Genomic DNA, 22,598 nt, shown 5'->3' on the forward strand with positions numbered 1-22,598 from the left:
CTAAAACGGGATGAATGAGCGTTTCAATCAAGTGAAAGCTGACGTTCGTTAAGCTTCCATTAAGCACCTATGACACCATTGTGCCCCTCAAAAAACAGTACCACCAACCATCTGAGAGTAGATTTAACAGTGAAACCATAGATGTGGCTTTAATCATCTAAATGGGTGATTTTAAGAAACCATTATGACTGTTGTAGGGGTCAAAACTAGCCTAACGAGGTGCATCCTGAAAAGGACATCACATCTGCAGGGATAATGTGTCCTAACAGTGGCTTCATGCTGGTGACACTTGTGATTGCGTGCTACCATTGTGCTGTTTCCGCAGGCCCACAGCGTGCCTCATCTCCATCACATTCTGTTATGTTCCCACACTCGCCTGAAAGCCTTTCAGCAACACCCAAACAACTCAGCAAGACTGCTGCTGCTGCATATGTGTAGGTAGAGAGAGCAACATACAAGACTTTTCAGTCCAGAGAAAGCAAGCCGCGCCCCTTACTGGAAATGCAAAACGGTTTGTGGCTGTGTTGCTGCTGATGCTTTACTTGATGTTGTACACTACAAAGGCTGCTGTCAGTGCAAGAACTCTATCCCAGCCTCTTCTATAGTTCATTTATTTATTTATTTTACATGTAGATTGCTAAATCCTGTTTTAAAACAGGGGGTGATAAAATAAGCCAACTCTATATTAGTCCTGGGAAACATCCAGGTCTCACTGATGAAAAACACTGTCATATGTTTTATGGCTGTAGCATGTTTTATGGCCGTCCATGATCAACCGCGTTAGAACACTGTAACAAGAAAAATATTTCCCATGATAAATATGACAAATTTGTATTCAGGCACTGTCAGCCTAATAAAGCACAATAAATATCAACTGTAACTATTTAAGAGAAGCCAAAAGGGGAAACATTGTGAGCTGAGAGTCTGGGACTTTGGCTCCACATGCTCATCTGCTTGCTCTCAACCTGAGTCCTTTATGACCAAGCTGCCAAACGCTTCCTCCTGCAGGAGCCCAAAGCCTCTGAGCAAACACAGAGCAGATGCCACGACACAAAACTGCTGGCAGGGCCTCGTTCAAACACCTGACTCTGCATGGGTATACCTCTACGCAAATGTGTTCCCTCCCTACGCATCAAGACTGCTACAACACTACAAGTCTCGGTATGGAAATCTGAAGGTTTAAATAAGGACTGAGCATTAGACACGTATTCACCAGAAAGGAATTTGGTATTGAAAAATGCAGATGCTACAGAAAGAGAGCGCAGAAGCCAAGAGTAGTGACAGACTACAGTGTCGCATTCTGGTTTACATAAAACGTCAGACTTATCTAATAGAGGCTAGTGAATGATTCTCCACATGGTCCACATCAAGCCAACAGTGACAGTAAAACACAAAACAAACGTTTACATGTTCAGAGTGAACTGTACGGTATCATTGACATTGTTAGTATGGTATATTTCGCATAATAAATTTCACATAAAAGTGTACACTGCAGTACAGTCTGAACATTTGCATAAGGAGATAGGGATGCACATAATTAACTGTTAACCTATAACAAGAATTTTGACCAATTAATACTAACACTCTCCAGCCGGCTCACTGGCAGCTCGCACATGAGCTGTCAGAGCGCTCTGCTGTTCTTCTCTCTGTAGCCTGTTGTTTGGCTCCACTTTGCATAAAACAGAGTTCAAACTTGGAAGATCTAAGCACCATCTGAGCGCCGATCAGCAAGTGCACAATGGACGTGGCGTTTCACAGCTGTGTATGTGTTTTATAACAGCTCGGTTAACGAGCGTTGGTTATTGATCTATAAAAAATTTCAAAATGTGCGGCCCTATGGTTGAAGATTTGGTTCCAACTCCAATATCCAACAATGGTATAATGTTCTCATGTACTGTACCATTGAAACACCATACTTTTTTTTAAAGGAAATCATTATTATTACTATAATTGTGTAGACAAGGTTGTAAAACTGTAAAAGCTCGTCACAAACTTTATGAATTTACTTAACCTCCAATTTAAAACATGGTAAACTTGAATTGGATCGAACATCTGAGTGCCAATTGAAATAAATGAACTATTCCCAGTGAAATAAGTGGGAATTCTGAGATAGTATTTGTCACATGTGAAGAGGGCTAAGAGCAGTATTTGATGCAACAGGCAGGATCTTCTGCAATGGCATAATGTTGCAGTTACACGACTCTGCAAAGGGCTGTCAATGAAAAGAAAAAAAAAAACGCATACAGGAAGTGGATATACATGTTGACACCCGGCTGAGATGAGAGGAAGAGAGAGAGAAAAGGAGAAAAACAGAGAGAGATGGGGGAAAAGACAAGTTAGAAGGATTTTTATTACACATTGATATTCAGTCTGGGTGTTATGAGCAACAAAACCCTTCACAGAAAAACATTTTTAAAATAATTTGGCCAACCCTATGTCTGACTGTCACTCAAGGTGCATACAAGAGCATGCTGTGTGTGCGCCCACCCCTGATGCCCTTTCTCCTCACTGCTGACAAATTTTCAGAGGAAGCACTGTCACAAATCCAGGCGTTCTGAGTTGCTCCTCAGAATTTGACTAAAAAGCCCCACGATGCCGTGGCAATGGCATGCCTGTGTTTTTCAACTGACAACGAGAGACAGGACAAATGTGACCATTCAAATTCCATGTGACATCAGTATGACAGCAGGAATAGGGACGTCATCCCACCTGGGACTGCTCAGTCGGTCCCCTTCCTGAGCTCAAATCCCCTTATCAAACTGTGCAACAGATTTGGGCTACATCATGACAGCATGCAATCAGGAAATAAACGGGGCTCTATTATCTCATGACGTGCAGGTGTCAGAGGATGTATTTCCCTCCATGCAGGAGCCGTCCTGTGCCAAGAGACAAGCAGATTTGCATCAACGTGTCGTCTGAGTCTCCATGGAAGCCCAGAAGGTAATCTAATACAGAGCAAGAGGCCTAGGGAGAAGCACTGCAGCAGCAAGAGAGCAGAAAACATCACAACACTATTTCAAATATCGACAGATTTGACTGAACATCAGTGCTCAGTCACATGAATTTTAAAAGCAATATTTATAATAAATGCTCATTCTGTAAGCAATGGGAATACATATTCCAGTACACTCCCTCTAGGCTGCCAAACATGACAAATAGCATAATATTTATGTGGAAACATGAGCTTGTACAGTGGCAAACACTCTAGAGGAATGAAGCACATTGGAACACAACACGACATTCTCACCAAATGCATGGTGGGGATTCAGGTAATAAATAATGCAGACCACTATGATAGATTAGTCTAATCTTAATGCAGCTGGTCTGAATTGATTGTTGGGAAACAGGAAGAGAGATGAGAGGCTTTCAGGAAAGTCCAAAATGGCCTCACAGTTCACTTTGGCAATGTTGCCTCTGAACAGAACCAAGCTACGAGCCAAAACCTCCAATTTACTTTAAAGTCACCATTAAGGCTTCATTCAGTTGTGGCTCAATGACAAAACATGCCCACATGGGGAATGTGCACAGTAGACTCCAATAGTCTGGACTTGTCTGTTTGAGGGCATTATGGTTGACAGTGGAAATGGTCAAATGCAACCTAAAGTAGCTGACCACCACCACAACTCATACACTGTTTGCTGCAGGCCTTAACATCTTTCTCATCTGCAGTCTTGCTGTGATTCACACTTCCGGAAAAATCAAAAACAGGGATGGCAGATAACAGACCCAGAATTCCCATGACAGCACAGTCGTCCAAACAGTGCATCGAAATTAAACGAAACAGCTGAAATTATCTGAATTCCTTTACTCTGATAACACAATATCAGATCGATTTTCCTCTGTAAAGTACACAGCAGACCTGCATCCTCTCTGCAAACACAGCGAAAGTTTCCCCTGAAAAAAGCCAAACAACTGGAAGGTATTTATTTGGATTTTCAGCTCAGCATATTGAGGATATGAAGGTAATGGTTGGCATTCACTAAATGGATCAAATCTGCTACACCAGCCCAAACTAGAAGACCCTTCAAACAGGGCACACATGTTTGAGCAGCGCTGCCTCACACTGAGGCGTGGTCTAACACCTCATTGAAAGACATATAAGAAAATGTATGTTGTATCTTCATTTGTATCTCATCTGTATTATTCAAATAACATGCCATATTTTTAAGGTAATTTAAGTACACAGCACTACTTGAGACAACCTTAGATTAGTGCTGCACGATTTGATAAAAATGTGCGATTGCGATTATGGTGGAAAATATTGCGATTTGCGATTGCGATTACGATATTGTAAATTAATGCTGTAAGGAGTCTATTTGCTTGATTATCAAGCACAGCACAGGAAATAACCATATTTTAGGAGTGTATTTCTCAAATAATAAGTGTTTCCTTACAGTATTTGTATTAAATAAAAATAGGTAACTTTTTGTGCAGTTTCATAGTCTACTGCGATGCCATCATTATGCCTTTCTCCCCCCTCCCTCCTCTCACAGTACACAGGTACACAGGTAACACAGAGACAGACAGACAGACACACGCATGCACGCACGCGCACACACACACACACACACACACACACAACGGACGAGAGGAGACGGCAAATGAGTGTGGCTGTTACCGTAAAATAAAAATAAAAAATAAATAAAAAAGACAGTTAAAAGAAAACCGGAGCTTTCTGGTCGTTCGCCCCAACAGGCATATACCGCCTCGTTTTTTAAACGCACTGCACATGTTGCGGAGGAAAACACAGTTCACTCCGTGACGCTAAAGCTCCACACCTGCTGTAATCACGGGGAGACGGTCCTGCAGCACACGGAGCGCTGTCTGCCAGCTGGGTAGTCACGTGATCAGACCTGCTGGTCACATGACTACTGACGGAGTCTGCTATGCTGCACACATTAGCGGCTCCGCTCCACACACTACAGGAGTTAAAGTCCCGTTTACAGGCTCACGCGATCGCACATTTATGTACTTTAAATCGCCAATCGCACTCTTTCGTGCGATTACGTAATCGCACGGCGTGACATCGCGATTGCGATTGCGATTAGATTAATCGTGCAGCACTACCTTAGATCCATAAGCCAAGACAGTAGTGGACAGAAAACAACAGGAAGTAGCTAATAGCTAAGAATTGTTTTAACTAGGTTCTGTGGTGAACATGATTTCAGAGTGGTGAGCCTTTTACAGCTGGGGAGGCTTTAGGACTAAGCTGTTTTAATGCTGGGGATTCGCTGGAGCAGCATTAGTTATTATGGTCACTGTCGGAGAGGCCACATCTCAGCCTACGCCCCTTCACAGGCAGGAAGAGGCAGTGCAGAGGTCATGGTGTGTGATCACACAGTACCACTTAAAGGTGTCAACCTCAGTGGTACCAATTAAAGGTTTCTACGAGATACGAGTCTCTGGTAAGTGCATTGCAGAGTTGTTCAAGAGTAATGAGGGAAAGGACCGCACCAATATTCATACTGTGATACTGTTGACTGACACTGGTGGTTAACAGCTTTATCACCATACCCACATTTACTGTGTTATATTGGCCAAAATGCAAATCTACAGTATAGCAACTATAACTGCGGTATGAAATTCTTATTAGACCACTTTTTTACATAGCACTGCTGCTGACTGCTGTAGAAAATCACATCTCACATTGCTTTGTTCAGCTTACTGTGAATTTAGAGATGGATGACAAAAAGTTACATGTTCTGCACTAATAAAAGGCCACTTCTGTGTCTTGTTAGCATTCTCTGTTCATGGGCAGTCCACTGCAGTTTACTGGGTTTGTAACTGTGCCTCTGTTTATATAGTTACCTGTGCTCGTCGGGTAGGGTCATGTAGGAAAAAGAAAAAAATCACCAGCAACTTTCAAATATTAAAAAACTTAAATATTTGGTTTAATCAGATGAACGTGAAACAATAGCATAAAAGCCCCTGAATTACCAGCTGAATCCCAAAGTTCCTTTTTGTGGTGCTATCATCTGACTAGTCGAGGTATATCTGATTGATTTGGGGACAGAAATGAATAGGAAAAACGTCATAACCCAGCCTGGCAGCCTCAATGCTGTGACTTGAGCATAGATCCCTGGTCAAGTTGCAAGCATTGGCAGAACTTGACCATTATGTTTATTCTCAGACAAAGGCTTTATGTAATCACACTGTGGCCATCTGAAAAGTGTCCTCCTATAAACAGAACCAACGCTATGCATAGCAGTGTATCTCTTCAGGGGACTGAGAAGCAACTCTAAATATAGTCTGTGATGAACTCTGCCCCTTCTTTCTCTGCCTCATAAACACACATGTGCACCGACAAGCACACACGCACACACACATCACATACGCCTCTTCTCTGCTCTGCTCCATTCAAACAGTTACTACAGTTCTACAGTTCGTATCTTGATGAAGCAGCTGGAACATTTTAACCCATTCAACATTACTGTATAAGAAATAAAAACGGCATAAACCGAATACCTGTGCGTGTGTGTGTGTGTGTGTGTGTGAGCATGTAGAAAGGACGAAGGACAGAGGACGATATGGAAAACAGTTTTTTGGCAAAAAGCCCAAGAAATCACAGAGAGACAAGCAAGCGAGTGCAAAAAGAGATGAAAAGAGAGGGAAGAGAAACTGACAGCACACGTGCCACAGTTCCAAAATTCAGTTGTTAGCATCAAAGCTATTAGCACTGAATGTGTCTTTGTTCTAAGTACGCTGCTTTACAACAAAGAAATAAAAGAACAGAGACAAGAGCCCACACAAAGGCAAGGCCACTATGGTGGCAGACATAAAAGAACAAATGTAGCAGAGTGGTCAGTGGTTTCACAGCCGTGGCCGAGGCTGAGGGCTTCTGTGAATGACCACAGTGGACAGGTCTTTCATGTTTCCGTTATGATTTTTTCCTCTCAGAAATCATTACTATGCGGCCAAAATGATGGAACGTTTTCAACGCCTTTCATGGCTGAAATTGCTGCACAAATGGAAAAAAAAGACTCCCTGGTTCTTTGATGTTTGCATCACTTCCACATAGTTGTGTGGGTAAATTAATACATAAACAAAGAAAGCTCTAACAGAAAATCGGTGAATACTAATGTTGACATTGAAATTTGCATAATCAGAATCTGATGGAGGAAAAATAAAAACAACACTGGAAGAAGCCAGAGAAGAACTTCTATGAAGAATTATCCAGTTCAAAGAACCTCTTTGCTAGATGTGATATCAAAGTTCAGATCAGACAGAGACAGAGATACAGTAGCACAGGATGTCTCAACTAAACTTAATCAAAGTTACTAAGGCAGTTTGAGTTGTGAGCAATTTCCTCTAAAGCATCCAGAGTTTGATGGTAGCCATGTTTTTGGTCCTATCTTGCCTGTTTATAGTAGAAATGCAGTAAGCCAAGTTTTGTTCAAAAAGCATATGCATTTTAGTGATTTCCCAATTATGCAAATTAGCTGAAAGTCTGTCATGGTGAACTTTATTGGTCCAAGAGGTTTTAGAGCACACTGAGCTGGACCAAGAACTCAATTAACCCAGACCTAACACATGGACAAAAATTGCACTTTCGAGCCCAACAGAGCATAATTACAAAACCACCATCAGGTTTCATGGGGAGCATTTGCACATCAATTCCACTTGTTGGGCCGTTTCATTTTTTGCAATTCAACCTTCAGCATGAAACCACAAATAATAATATAATAAAGTGGCATAAGCTCAATAATGTTCTACCCCTCTGGGGTATAGAGATACACCTTTTCCCTGTAATTTCACTGCTCACTGAGGCACACATCAGCATGGTTTATTTCAGGTCACCTGAGTTTGAAATTGTAATAAACTCTCATGTCTCTCATGAAAAGATGGAGTTTATTATATGCTGTCTAGACCCCTGGAGAAATAAAAGCATGAGCCAGTGTATCATTGTCTGTATGAAGCATAAATCTGCCACACAACAGCAGTGGAACTGTGGTGCCCGTAGACACGCACTGCTTGCTTGAGATGTCTATACTTTCATGACTATGATGGGCAACATGTAGTCATTACTCAAACACTGCAATATATAAGGACGCAGAGTTTAAATGTTGTGTCTGCACACGATCTGCCTTCTCTTTGTGGTTACCACTGACAATGCATCAATGCTGAACCAAAGACTTCAACCTGGCTTTTCAAAGAGACTTCAAGAAAAGCAACAGTTAAGGGTCATGCATTCTTTTGAGCAGGGTGGAAAAGGAAAAATTACTCAACAACAAAAAGGAAAAGTAGACGACGTGCTCCATCCAGCAGGGAAGGGAACCATGGACATTCAGGAAGTAACAAACTGTCAACAGAGGCCTTATTGGGATTGGCACGAGGATATCCTGAGTACTGTCCAAAAACTGAACAGCAACAGTTAACAAAGCTGCTGTGCATCAAAGGAATTTGACAGCTGAAAAATAGTTTGGAGTGGTTGTTATTAGTTTGATCCAGTGGAACAATCAAGACCACTTAAACTGAAAAGAAGCAGGAGGCAGGGTTTGTTTATGTGTTAGAAATAGATAGATGGTCAGAGTTAGAATAATACATGGTTCAAAGACACTTTTCTACAGAGGGCTTGCTGGGCTGGCATTTACACAATCACAATTATACCAATTAACAGTTGGCCAGCAGGCTACTACAGGGGTCAAAGATTCATCCCCATTGATCGGTCCATGCCCTCATTTCGCTCGTATGGCAGGACATCAAGTAGTCTTGTCTTTTGGGAGGCAAACGAAAACTCATTAGTGTCTCTTCTTGTGCATCAGGGAACATTGGAAAGCCTCAGGTGAAATTCAGTAGTCTATAGCCTGTCAATACATAAACCATTAAGAGTGCACAAATCGACTGCATCAACACTGCAGAGATGATCTGTGTTACGAGGAGAGCACGGTGCCAAAAATGAGACTCCTACAGTCACTGAAGCCACGGGAATGCCATTTTTTTCCCCCAAACAATATTTTGTGCTGCCTTTTAGTTTATTCCTTTCGCTTCTCAAATCCTGTTATATTTCTGCTCTGTTGAAATATGGCCTCCAGGAAGAATCTACCCGGGACCGTTTTAAATTACAGCCAGTGCAGAGCAGCAGTTTATTTTGAAATTGATTTTGAATTCAGTGCTGTTTTGCCAAGAGGAAGAAGAGTTGTGAGCCAAAGTTTTAGTATCTGAGTAACAATTTCATGCTTTATATCAGTCAGAAGGGACAAGAGCAAGCATTAGCTGGGTGTGATGGACTAAAAGCTTGTTATTAATCAAATCTGATAAAGGATCAATACTGTGGGACTGCATGCTGTACTAATGGCTTCACAGTGGCAGTGCATGCTAGGCTCATCATACCAACTACATCCTGTTACATGGTGGAAATCCTGAACTGGCTAGAAATGCTGGGACAAGGAACATGAGAATGAATATGAATATGACACTAGAACTTGTTGCTGTGAGTGTACGCACAGGTGTCCTTGAAGCACACACTTGGTCCCTAAGACACTTGAGGGGGGATACTCAGCAGCCAGTGAATGATTGTGGTTACCTATGAATATGTTCATCTGAATGAGGGTGAAGCAGGTCACAGACCAGGATTACTCAGGTAAATTAAACCCTTGATAACTCGGTAGTTGAAGGAGAGAAAGCCAAATGAGAAACTCCAACAGACACTCAACCCTAAACCGCTGACTGCAAAGTTTCCAAAGAGAGAGACCTCGTGCATTTAACATGATCTAAATGGTAAATCTGCTCAGTGACATGGGTACAAATTGCCCTGCTGTATTACAATGTCAACAAAATGGTGATTTGAGATACCCGGCTGCACACCGACAGCAGCAGGCCAGGCCCTTGAAATACAACTCCACAGGGACAGCAGCCAGGAGACGACAGACAGATCGTTCATGATGCAGATAGCATCAAGAGAGGTGGTTACTGATAGACTTGTTTGTTTCCACAACATTAACCCTCCTCAACATCACTGTAACTTTGCTCTAATATTTCACTCCCCCGTGATGGGTTAAAGGAGGTTTTATTTATTTATTTATTTTTCAGTTTCAATTGCATAAGTTAATGTTTTACACAAGTAGATGATGCTCACATTTTCCAGTAAGTCCTCACACTGTGCATCACAGTAGCGTATTATGACCACATCCTAACACACATCAATATCATTATTATGGCTGCAACAATTATTTTCGTTAAAATAATGACTTCCTGGACGGACTGGTTTCATCTTTAAAATGTCAGCAAATAGCCAAAACTGCAATTTCCCAAGGCCTAAGATGACATTCAAACTGTTCCTCCAACCCACACACAGTCTAATGTACTGTTAGACTAAAAATAAAACCAGGAAATATTCCCATCCATTAATATGAGACCTAATTAATTACATGATACATTTTTTGCTCTAATTACTTGACTGAAAAATAATAAAATAAGTAAAAAGCAGGAAGACACTAAAATAGCTTAGAAATGTGATAGTGACATTCAGTTTTCATTAAAAAAGAAAAAGGGGTTAGGAGCTTCAACACTAAACACAACACTTGTGACATAACACTGTTCAGCCCTCCCTATTATTGGAAAAGGGACATTTGCAGGCCTGAAAATTAAATGTCACTCTTGTTACAGAAATGCCACTCTCCAGTTGATCACTTTGTCATTTTCGAGTATTGACTGGGAGGCTCGCTGTCTCTGCTGGAGGGCCTGACCCTCATTTTATAGAAGCTTACGTTTAATAATTGATGGCTAAACAGATACTGTATTATAAAGTGGGGACCTTACTCTCTGTGAATAGCTACAGTGGAACCAGCCACCCTCATCTGGATAAGGCAGACATTATTTATTTAGCAGGGCCAGGCACAGATTTATGATGGAAGTAAAATAGGTGGTTTTTGAGTTTGGTCGCGGGCATCAGTGTTTTACACGGAAGAAAAAGGCTGCAAAATACTAATTGTGCTGGAGACCTCCTTAATGCCTCGCTGCAGTCTCTGATGTCCTTGCTATCATTGAATTAATCGTCTCCTGTATTAAAAGCTCTGACAGTATAAATGAGGCAGGAAGAAAATGACAAGTTGCTGTGAAAGCAGAGGAGGGGGATGGCAGACACGCTGATGATAATGTCAGGTTATGCAAAAAACATGTTAAGCTGTCATCACTCCCGACACCTTGGACTGACTCATTTGCCGAGCCTGGTTTCACGCATGTAGGAGCAAATAGTAGAAGGCAGAGAGCAGGCAGCATCTCACCTCTGTGAGAGGAGATCACAGGGAAGAGTGGGCGTCGCGTTGTTTATATTTACATGCAGACACGGGTTAATATGCATGCTCCTGTGCAGTATGCAAACATTTACCAGACAAAGGCCCTCACACACGCATGGGACACAACGAACACTCTAAATTTATTGATATGATGAGTAATAAAGGCCTCTGCACATCTCACTCACTCTGACACTCTCAGGAGAAGAGCTTCTGAATCACTGAGATCAAACACGCTGCATGGCAAACTGTTTATCTGGAAGTCTCTAGCCGAGACAGACTGCTTCTTCTGCTCAACAGAGCTGTCTAGAAATCCATCAAGTCTTTCCCCAAACGACAGAAGAAAAGACAGTCAACATGTCAGCGCTCCTTAAGGGCAAACTCTCCTCTATATATTTCCATTGCACAAGAGATGAGAAAATGCAAAATGTTTAAAAACTGATGGTAAAGGCACCTCGTGGCGTTTTGTCCACTGGCAGTGCAGTGCTGTGAAGTGGTGTTTTTGTGAGTGGATCAGGATTTTGTTTTTTTGCGTGCAAGAGGACGCACAAATGTAGGCCGCACTGATGTACTGATAATAAGCTAACCCTGCACCAACTAAGGCAGTAAACATGGACGTAAACAACACAGGATTAAAAATAAATAAATAAAAAAAAGGTTTTTGCAAAAGCGCATTTAATATTTCAATAAGAAACACTGAGTGTAAATAGTGTGCCACGGGACACTTTTATTTCAGCGTTTTTGGAATGTAATCAAGAGATTTTCCATGTTTTCTACGCAAATAGAAAATCAAACGCGATTCAAATTTCACTTCATGCGCTGCATGTGACACACTGAAAGAAAATCAGTGTCCATAACTTAGTGCAACAGGAGTTTATCTGCACTGTTACCTGGGCACTCAGAGCCACAGTGAGGCTTTGGCAGGCCCGAAAGTTTCCACATTAGATGAGGAATTCTTTGAGGTGATGCATGCTGAAACTCAAAATGTGTTGATAGGAAATCCACCTTCGGCGTGAGGTCCTGCGTCTGACTCCAGCTGCAATGTCTTTCCATATCTGTGTGCTATGTACGTCCTCTCTGTCCCTCTCTCTTCACTTAAAATACCTGCCATTCCTTTTGTCTTTAACTCACACAGCCAGAACCCATCACACACACACACTGTTGAGCACAAGCCTCGCTTGTTTGTAAGTACTCTAGTGATAATAAGCAGTTAACACATTTGAGTCCATTTAATAACCATGCACTTGCTGCACCATGCAACAAGCTTAAAGAGACTTGTCATAGATATTCACAGTATTCATTCAAAATATATTGGCCACTGAGACAAACAACACACCCCTCTCTACATGTCCAATTGTACTATGACAAATTAAAGATAATGTTATTCTAGGCTTTTCTTCTGGCCACATCAGATGCATAATGACCACAATAACACTACGCTAAACAAATAATGTCCCGTTTGCAAAATAGCAAACAAATCATGAGGGGTTTGGTAATACTGTTGATATGAGGATGAACATTTGGACACAATGAGTATGATGAATGTCCTATAGACTCACTGTCATGTATGAGCAAAGACATGCTCACAGACAGATCAGTGATTCACACACATGTTTGCTGCACAGATGAAACGTAGCTGGTGTACAGCAGCGAACCCGACAGGGAGAAAATGAAAAGGTCATTTCCAAAGTGACAGTTTATGTGACAGTGATTAAACAAACTGTACATGACACACAACGAGTTACATGTCGGAGACAATTTTTCTTTTACCTTGGCACTGGAATCCTTGTTTTCCAAACCCCCTGTGAAAACAAAGAAGGACGGATTAAATTGTTGTCTCTCTCTCTCTCTCTCATTCAGACAGTAAATCCATTCATTCTTACACAGATAGGTTTGTTAATTTCACCACAGTGCAGGAGGACCATTAGGCTTTAAAACGTTTACATTTTGCCTCTAGCCTTTCATTATCGTCTCCTCCAACCAAAACAAATGAAAGAAAAACTTTCATGTCATGACTTATGTTTCTCGCTTGGGCTCTTAGCTTTACTAAAAGTGAAATCTTAAAGCCTGAGGTATTTTAGACATCGGTGTACTGTACATCCAACTTGTACCGACCGACCTCTGGGATGAATTCAAACAGCGACCATGCATCAGGCCTCATCATCCACCATCAGCTCAGTGATGCTCTACTGGCTGAATGGGAGTGAAGCCCTGAGCCCAAGTTGAGAAATCTTAAAGAAGCTCTCAAGAGTGAACTGTAACATCTGGATAACATCTGGGTATAATATCCTGGTGTCCACATGCTTTTAGCCAGATTGCTCAACTGCTGTCAGATATTCAACTTCATTCTTTCTGTTTAAACAGAAAGTAACTACAGGCAGAAACACACAATGCACACTCTATGTGGGTTTTCTGAATATTTCTTTCTCTATTCTCCCATAATTATCAGATCCCACAACTGAAACTGAAACTAAGACAAACACTGACAACTAACCTGGAAACAAAAACAGCCTCATGAAAATGCCAAAAGCTCTGAGACCTAAATGAATGGAGATGCTCTCTGTTTTAATGTCTAAAACAAAACAACATGTTCCAGATCTCAGAGCACAGCACACTGAGACTGTGTTTGGTGTCAAGGTGTCAAGGAGAGGGTTAGAAGCCAGTAGTGATAAGGGTAGTGATTAAGTTCACGAGATCACACTCCCACCTGCACCAACCGTGGGTGATGCAGCTCTACCAAGCAGTCTGCAAGTTTACTTCTCGCACAGTTTCACTAGGAAAACCACAGCACGATAACAAAACACTTAAAGTGCCTGAAGCTAAACTGAAGACTAAACTAAACAGTGACCTCTGAACATTGCATTTCAGAGATGGGAGAACTTGATATGAACACTAACAGACATATTTGATAGACACAGTGGCGAGAAACTAATGTTTTGTCTTACTTTCCGTATACAGTTTCTCCAAGAGCCACTAACTGCAGCGTAAAAGCAACACTGTGCCTCTGCAGGAATCACTGCCCCCCTTCACTTTGTGTTTAAACTACATACCATGTGCATGATGTTAAAACATTTCCTGTAGAATGTGACGTGGTTTTCCATATAGGCTCACACCACATTTGCTAGTAAACTGCAGAATTTCACCCAAAATCCCGCCCAGCTGGACCAGTAAACACTAAAGCTCGCCCCAGTCAAAGCCTGTAGCTGTAGACTGAAGGTCTGAATGGGCTGAGCTTCAGGCCAGGAAGAGGGGAGCTATTAGTCATCCAAAGACTTTAACCAAGAAGCACAGCTGCAAAGTGTTGATAGGGGAAACACAGCAATGGAGGTGGACTTTTAACTGCAGCCCCTGTTATCTTTTAGTTTTATGGAAAGACTGATACAAGCCACTGTGACAGCAGCACATTCACTACAATGTGAACGTGTTCTCATTCACAGATCCTGGACCATGTAGTCAATCAAAAATCAAAGTGACTGCTTTAATGTCACTGCTTCTGAGTGGGAATTTCCAGGACCCACACCCAAGCAACCATATACAATGATACACTAATGATATAAACAACAGCATAACTCCTCCCATGTGGAACTACTTAAGACAGGAATCTGGGCGATTGAAGATCCCTGCAGTGAAATGTGGCAGGAGCAGAGCTTGCAGACTCTCTGACAGCAGAGACTTTAAGAGCTGAGGCAGTCAGAAGTGTCGAGGCTGCAGGTTTAAGAAGGGAAAGTTAGCCTGAAGTTCAGTTTGTGTGTTACATCACCGAGCAGAGTGTGGGCTCCTCGACTGTCTGAACTTATCCAACATGCAACAGGCAGCACGCCAGTCAGTCAGGAGGGGCTGGAGCCGGTGGGACACGGAAGGCTTACCAGATGAAGTCGGTGCAGTGGCTGCAGAAAGTCGGCTGCTTGAAGAACCTGGCTGTGAACTTGTGGTCCTTGACTTCGTGGACGTTTTTTTGCCTCAGAGCACCTTTGCGAGCAAACCTGTTCGCTACGTCCCCGGTGGACGACTCGTTTGAACTCACATCAGCCATCGTCTCTTCCCCCCTAAAGAAAACACTCTCTCTCTCGCTCACTCACACTCACACAAACAAACACACAAGCCGATGCTACAGCGGTTGCCTTTTCTGTCTTCAAGTGTTTGAGAGTCCGTCCCTCAGTGTGGAGCCTGCAGAGTGCGGAGCGGCGGTCTTCACTGGAGACACCCTACTCTCAGTGTGAGGGCTTTCCCCTGCCTGTCGCTGCCACTGGGCTGCTCCGCTGACAGCTCAGACTGCCGTCAATGTGGCACAGCACTGCAAATACACCACGTCCGGTCTCACCTTCAAAATAAAAGCCTTTAAAAAAAATCACATGTTAAAGGGATAGTCCAACATTTTGACAAATGAATCCCTATAGTCATAGAAGGGATGCCTGTTCACTGTTTTCTGTATGATGTTTTCATCACTTTCTAATTGCTTTATTTTCTTAATGATATTGTATTTGTATTTTGTGAAGCACCTTGTAAACATGGTTTTGAAAGGTGCTATAGAAATAAAGTTTATTATTATTATTCTTATAGGGCCGAGGTAGGTTCATTACCTTTATAGCAGAAGTAAGCGATATTTTTGTGTTAATATAAGTCTTAAATAGTTATATCTTCCGACAGCAATCACTTATAGGCTATAGTGTTTGGACCGAAACTCGGGTCTCTCAGTCACTCTGCTCTGCGCCGAGGAGAAAACTTTCCTTGTATCCTACAAGCTTTATCCAATGAGGAGAGAGAATGGCATGAAGGGCTGTGTGTGCAGCCAAGGGATGCGCGTGAATGTGGTGACGTAGGGACGAGGACCAATAGATCCATGACGAGGGCGGGGGCTGCTAACTCCATCGGCTGACAAGAAGTTAGCCAAAACGACCAGATCGCTTACTTCTGCTTTAATTATCGGTGCATGTTGTTTTGAGATCTGCAGGGCAGAGTCGTGAGATACAAAACAGTCAGAATCAGATGGTGCAGTAGCCTACTTCTCATATTTACCTTGAGCCTGTTATTGATTAGGCTAAGTGAGTGACATGTGACTAGAGGACAGGAATTAACAAAGTAAAAGCTGCATTAAAGTTCATCTCCATGTTCCTTTTATTCAGTAGCCTACTAGCCTACAATGTTACAATAGTATTGTTGCAACATTGTATCCCACACTCTGATACTGTATCTTAATCTATATTGTGCAGAACATGAATATTTACACAGACAGAACACCTTCTGCCTTAATATGAGAAAATGTGTTAAATAATCATGATTTCATATTGTGAGAAAATGGAGCAGCTCTAGTCTGTTGCCCTTTCTAATTCAATTGGTGCGGTCATTCCTTTCTCCTCTCTGATTGAATGGGTGAAGTTCAATCACAACTGGACATTTATTAAATGCCTGGTCTGTAACTCTGTTCTAAACGTCAATTGTTTTCATGCAATGTTTAATTGTGTTGAAACTGCTCATCTCAGCAATGGCATCAGGTGTGGGTAAACTATTTGGAAAACTTCCAGTATGATATAGACACTCACACTCACATTACAAATGGATATCAAACATAAAGTTGAGTGAACAGTCTAACACTGATGAGCAGAAGAATTATATATAAGCTGCACAGAGACATGAAGTAGACCTATTGCTAAGCTGCTGGACTACATTAGTTTTTTGCACGGTGTACCTGGTAAACTGTGGCTGATTGTGTAACTGTGATATAATTTGAAAATCCTCAAAGTGCCATTGAAAAAAAACAGCCTTGGTGTCCTCAGTGTATCTGTACAGCCTTTAATCTCAGTCACTGTCATAAAGAGGTTCACGGTGTCCTTGTCAAAAGAAAAAAGAAATAGTACATGAAAGCAAAACCCACGAACCTTTTAAATCATCAAAAACAAGCCATGAAACCTTTATGAATATTCACTTCCTCTGTTAAACACAGAGCACTGTGGATCTATTGATTCCTCTGAGAAGCTCAGCTGAGAACATAATAATTCATCGGCAGACTACTGCTCTTCTCAGGTTTGTACTGGAATTTGTTTGGTTGTGGTTTTGGAGATATGGGGAGGGGAGGGATGTGGGTACACACACAAAAAACTGTAGGTTACACTCTAACTGTCACTGATACTGTATCAGGATGGATATTTTTGTTGTCTTTTGTGCTGAAATATTGCGAAATAAAAAGACATATTACAAAAAAGAAGGGGAAAAAAGAAAGGTATAAATGTGTAAGTCTCAAACATACCAAAATCTAAAATTGAGTTTATAGAGTTACACTTTATTTCGAAGACTAACTTCCTGATGGTGGTTTGTGTATGTTTGTGTAACTTGACGCTGCTCCGCTCCGTTTCCTCCCTGTCTCTCCGGCTGATGTCACGCTCCGGGAGGGAGGAGGCCCCCACGCCGCGAGAATTTAGGATGGCGGCGTCATCGTGTGGAAAGAAATTGCATTACATGTTTGGTTGTTTTAAATCCCTTCCTTGTAGAAAATGCTTATCACGTGGAGCACCAAAAGTTCACCCACACATTGCATTTTAACTGTGTGAGACTTCAGTAATGTAAAACTTAAATACAATCTATTATGTATGTAATATCTGTAGCCTATATTACCATTTGATTCTAACATGTAAACTGTCATAAAGTCCTTTAGGGCAAGCTGCTAATTACAGTAGGCCTATTTTATATGAGCCAACGATTAGATTCAAGTTCTTCTTGCTCGACATTGTATTCTATTTAGCAGCCTGATTGTCTCTGATCATGTGTGGTTGTATTTATGAATGTTTGCTTCATGACTGGATATTCACATTCACCTGCTCTTCTGAGTTTGCCAGTGTCAGCAGGTTCACTGACCCATCCCATACCTCCTTATGTGAAAGACAAATGTTTGCAAACTGATGAATCAGGTTAAAAAACAAGATCTTTCATTCCCTGGAACCACATGGCACCGAGCTATTTATCATCACTAGATCATTTGACCCAGTTGGATATTGCATCATAGGTGATTCAGAGTCACAGTTCGTAGCTTTAAAAGAATCAACAATCAAATATTCCTCTTTCTTATCTTTCTCTGTGTAGTAACTGAGCATTAGTGCAGGTGATTTAAGCAGGAAACTGTTCATCAAAACTCTCTGTGTGTATGGGGCTCCATCAATATCAAATGCTTTCACTCCCAGCCATGCTCATGGCATAAGAAATATGGAGTTTTCAGCAATACTGGCATCGGTTTCAAAGGAAATATCAGCAAATTTCTGGATAAACTGTTTGGAGATATGAGAGAGAAGCAGTCAGAGAGTTCATTCATAATCTTCAATTACTGTACATGACCCGCGTAGCTGGAGGTAAACATCTGTTCAACGACACGACCGGACTCTGTACAGAGCAGCAACCACGAATAGAACTCTGACATGTGGCGTTCAGTTGATAGTTGCGCACAAATTTTGAGACATATTGACCACCTGTGTGTGTGTGTGTGTGTGTGTGTGTGTGTGTGTGTGTGTGTGTGTGTGTGTGTGTGTGTGTGTGTGTGTGTGTGTGTGTATCTTTGTCATTATTCAGTAGTTCTTATCACACTTCATATCTGCTGCCAGCTCTTGTACCAAATCAAGTTTATCGACCATCCCCAGGTAAATATGCAGGAGCGAAGACCTTTGTACTCAATCAATAGGAGCTTGCATCTGATTGGAGCATACTGTCACGCGCCCATTACCCAGCAGCCCTTATGTTGGCCATATAACCCCAACCTCCCACCCAGATGCAGGGGATACTAAGGAGACCCCACTTTCAAGAATATGGCTCCAACCGTGGCCTTGTTGCTCCTCTGTCAAGTTGCTTTATACACAACTGGAACATCTAAGAAAGGTAAAAAGAAAAGCAAGAGACTTGTTTTACGTGTATTATCCATCCATTAAGTCACAGTGCTTATTGGCTGGCTTGTTGTTAGTCATTCTGCTTTTTCTGTTTGTAATTTTGTATCTTATAGACATCATATTAAATCCACAGAAAAGTTCAATTCACGATTTACAATGTCATAATTTGCACAGTGAATGATAAATTGTTGGACATTGTGGCTTTTTTTTGTTGTCTTTAATCAGTGTGTAGCCGCCCACCTGTCACTGATGGGATTGATGAGTCCACACTAAAACGAGTGTATGAGGTTGGAGAAGCGGTGACTCTGAGGTGTGATCAGGGATACCTGCCTTCAACCACCACCACTCAACAGATAACCTGCACCGCCACAGGAGAGTGGACGCTGTCAAACCTGGCATGTTCCCGTGAGTTAGAATAGCTCTAATCCTTAAAATGTTATAGCCACCTACAAGGTAAAAACAAACAACAACAAAAAACCTGTTTAAAAATGTGTTGCACTGTGTTGGTTTACTTTACTCCATGATACCTGGCTTTCCCTGTCTCCTGTGACATGTTCAGGTTCACATGCTGTTAAGACTAAAATGCTGTGAGGATCAATAACCATTCAAGACACTTACTAAACAAAAAAACGTTTTAATTTTTAAAAACATAAACAATATACCAAAATCACAAGTAACAAGTTTAGGTGCATATCTTTGTATACTGTCATATAAATGCAGTGGGTAAAAAAAGTAAAAGAGGAAAAGAGGGTACAGATAGTAATCATGATTATGTGAAGTAGTTTTAGAAGCATATTTTTAAATGGCTGTAATGGTGGTGGATAACACAGTCATTATGGAACAGAAACCTCTTGTGCCATTACACTGAGCTATTTCTATGGAGATATTATTGTTACTTTATTATTTGCAAATGCGTATCTCAATCTGTGTGTGCATGATCATTTCTCTTATGAAATCCACTGTATCAAAGTCTGAAAAGATACAGTAATTGATTTGGTCCTGCTCTTCTCTCTGCGCTATTTTTCCACTCAGTGTGTCTGACCCACCAGAGATGGCTATTCAGTGTTGTCACTAGTTTATTGTCTTATATTTCTTCAGCTAAGATGTGCCTAATCCCCGTACCTCTACGGCCTTTAGCAAAGGGGAGGACAGAAGCTCCATTCAAGAGCGTGCTCAACTTCACGTGTGACGATGGGTAAGAGAGTACAACTCACTTTCCAATTTCAAACAGATCATTACAAGCTACTGTATGTGTTTGAGTTATACAGTATACAATGTCAGAACAATATGAATCTTTGTTTGTCAGGTATGTCATGCTGGGAGCCAATGTAAGCAGTTGCTTACATGACGGCAGCTGGAGCAGTGCACCACCTGTCTGCAAAGGTACCGCATGAAAACATTGGAAGTTGAAATACATTCAATCCATTTCCTTTTATAAATAGCATTTTATTTTTATGCACTTGTTTATTTGACAGGGACAGAGCATATTAAAAAAACATTTCAGTAACTATGCCAGATTTAGCCAAAAGGCTAGTTTCCATCTGTTGTACCTGGCCAGGTCTTACAAAGGCTCCCTAAAATGAAACAAAACAAAGTAGGAAACTGTTGTAGCAGTAGCCTATATTTAGAACACCTAGCTAAAAATGTATCTAATCCAACAGTGCTGCAGTAAATCCTCCTGCATGAATGCTCAATTTGCTCAGATTGCGTTTAAAAGGTCTTGTTTCAAGTGTATGATCTTGTTTTTGGTGCCTGTAATTTGTGGGATCAGTGAACTCAAATCAATGATGGTAGGATTTACGGGTCAAGAGCAACACGTTGCTCCATCCTGCACAACAATCATCCAGTGGAATCAGCAACAAAAACTGAACATTACAGCCTTCATGATGGAGGATTTATTGCAGGGCCGTTGATGCAGCACTAATTTTAGCACTGTTTTCCCAATAAACTGAGGGCTGAGAGCCTGCTCAGTGTGGACGTTGCCTTCTAAAAGCTAACAGAGTGGGATTTGAGAATTAATGCGATTGCTTTTTGCCCCTACAGCTGTGAATTGTCCTCTGCCCAAACAACCACGAGATGGAAGAATCGTCTACGATAAGCCTATAACTGGTCAGACCACCATGTATGGGCAAGGCTGGACATACGAGTGTAACCCGCCCAAAGCACCAAGTCACGAGAGGGGATCCTGCAAGGCTGACGGAAGTGTACCTGAGCCACCGGTGTGCCGAGGTACACAGAGAGGACATCAGTGTTTTCCATTTTCTTTAACAACCTCTCTGTCTGACTGTGCAGTTGTAACCCCCCCTGTCTTTGATCACCCCAGATGTCAGCTGCCCCATTCCAACAAATATACCAAATGGCGTCATCACCTTTGCCGTGATGAGGCCACATGGATACAAGGAGGCGGTTAAATACGCCTGCAATGAGCACTACGTTCTTGATGGCCAGGCTGAGATACAGTGCCAAAACACAGGGAACTGGTCCTCCAAGCCGGTGTGCAGAGGTGAGTCAGTCGAGGGAAGACTTGATCTTAAGAGCCATCATCAGGCCGTGCTGCTTTTATGTGAAAATTTTGGAGAGAAAATTGGAAAGGGTACTTCAAACTAACAGTAATTTTATAACCATCTGCTTCAACCGCCCTGTTTTCCATCCAGCCCCCTGCACTGTTGGAATCAAAAGAGGCCGTATTTTCTACAATGCCAAGAAGATCTGGATCTCAGACCTGAAACCTAACAGAGTCCTCCACGGAGAACATGTTGCCTTCTATTGCCTGAACAGAGATGAGAGGTGCGGCTATCCTGTGGCCACCACCTGTAATGATGGAACCCTCCCCCTCCCAGAGTGCTTCCAGGGTAAGTCAGCCCCATAAATTCACTTGTCTAAGACTGACCAGTGCACAATGTCCCAAAGATTCATTAAATTAATGCTTTGATTAGAGAGGATGTGTTTGCAATTTAGGCATCATGCTGTAATTTATAATATATCAAAATAAAATGATAAAATATATGTAATTGCGTTTACAGATGCATACATCTGTACTATACATTTTCATGTTCTTTATAGATAAGCTACTTACTAGAGCACAGTATATTTGAATGCCTTTACAGTTCAACATAGTGCCATTGTTTTTCTGTGTTGCACAGAAATTATGTTTCTGTGCAGTTACATTAAATATTTTGTAACCACGGTGAAATATCCCCTTTTCTTTTTCTTGCTTTTTAGAGCCAGGCAAAGTGGAGTACAACTTAAGGCCCAAATCCCTTCCATCAGAAATCACCATGTGCACGTCTCCACCTCCCGAAAGCCCTGCAAGAACTGCATAACATTTCACACCATGAGCTGAAGCACACTGAGGGGGTCCAAAGCTCTGTCTGAAAAACGAATCTGTAATAATATGCTGCTAGACAGACTTGCCTTTGCTGATGGTCTGCTTCATCTTTTATTTTTGACTGTCATTTTCAACTTCGACTGATAATAAAGTAAATACGGTTGCTATCCACAA

General features: G+C 41.7%; 2 protein-coding genes across 5 annotated transcripts in view; one reads left to right on the forward strand and one right to left on the reverse strand.

Annotated features, from left to right (window-relative positions):
• Positions 1–15,453, reverse strand: part of prkcaa (protein kinase C, alpha, a) — a 139,834-nt gene extending 124,381 nt beyond the window's left edge. For all 4 annotated transcript variants that reach the window (XM_083996354.1, XM_083996353.1, XM_083996352.1 and 1 more), the window contains exons 1-2: positions 15,098–15,453; positions 13,002–13,033 (exon numbers count right to left, since the gene is read on the reverse strand). In XM_083996354.1, the coding sequence (XP_083852480.1) occupies positions 13,002–13,033; positions 15,098–15,264 (199 nt within the window). In that variant the 5' untranslated portion in view covers positions 15,265–15,453. The remainder of the gene's footprint in view (positions 1–13,001; positions 13,034–15,097) is intronic.
• A 3,480-nt stretch (positions 15,454–18,933) lies between these two features.
• Positions 18,934–22,598, forward strand: LOC311004601 (beta-2-glycoprotein 1-like). Its single transcript, XM_083996716.1, has 8 exons — positions 18,934–19,088; positions 19,322–19,501; positions 20,195–20,291; positions 20,403–20,479; positions 21,140–21,325; positions 21,420–21,599; positions 21,751–21,948; positions 22,319–22,598. The coding sequence occupies exons 1-8, from the start codon at positions 19,019–19,021 to the stop codon at positions 22,417–22,419; spliced, it is 1,089 nt and encodes a 362-aa protein (XP_083852842.1). The 5' UTR covers positions 18,934–19,018; the 3' UTR covers positions 22,420–22,598.

This window comes from Trachurus trachurus (assembly GCF_905171665.1).
Source record: "Trachurus trachurus genome assembly, chromosome: 1".
Lineage (NCBI taxonomy): Eukaryota > Metazoa > Chordata > Actinopteri > Carangiformes > Carangidae > Trachurus > Trachurus trachurus.

Excerpts from the sequence above, each read along its gene's own strand:
- LOC311004601 (XM_083996716.1), top strand. The coding sequence starts at position 19,019 with ATGGCTCCAACCGTGGCCTTGTTGCTCCTCTGTCAAGTTGCTTTATAC. Across the intron at positions 19,502-20,194 it reads GTCAAACCTGGCATGTTCCC|CTAAGATGTGCCTAATCCCC; the intron begins GTGAGTTAGAAT and ends ATATTTCTTCAG. Across the intron at positions 21,949-22,318 it reads CCTCCCAGAGTGCTTCCAGG|AGCCAGGCAAAGTGGAGTAC; the intron begins GTAAGTCAGCCC and ends CTTGCTTTTTAG.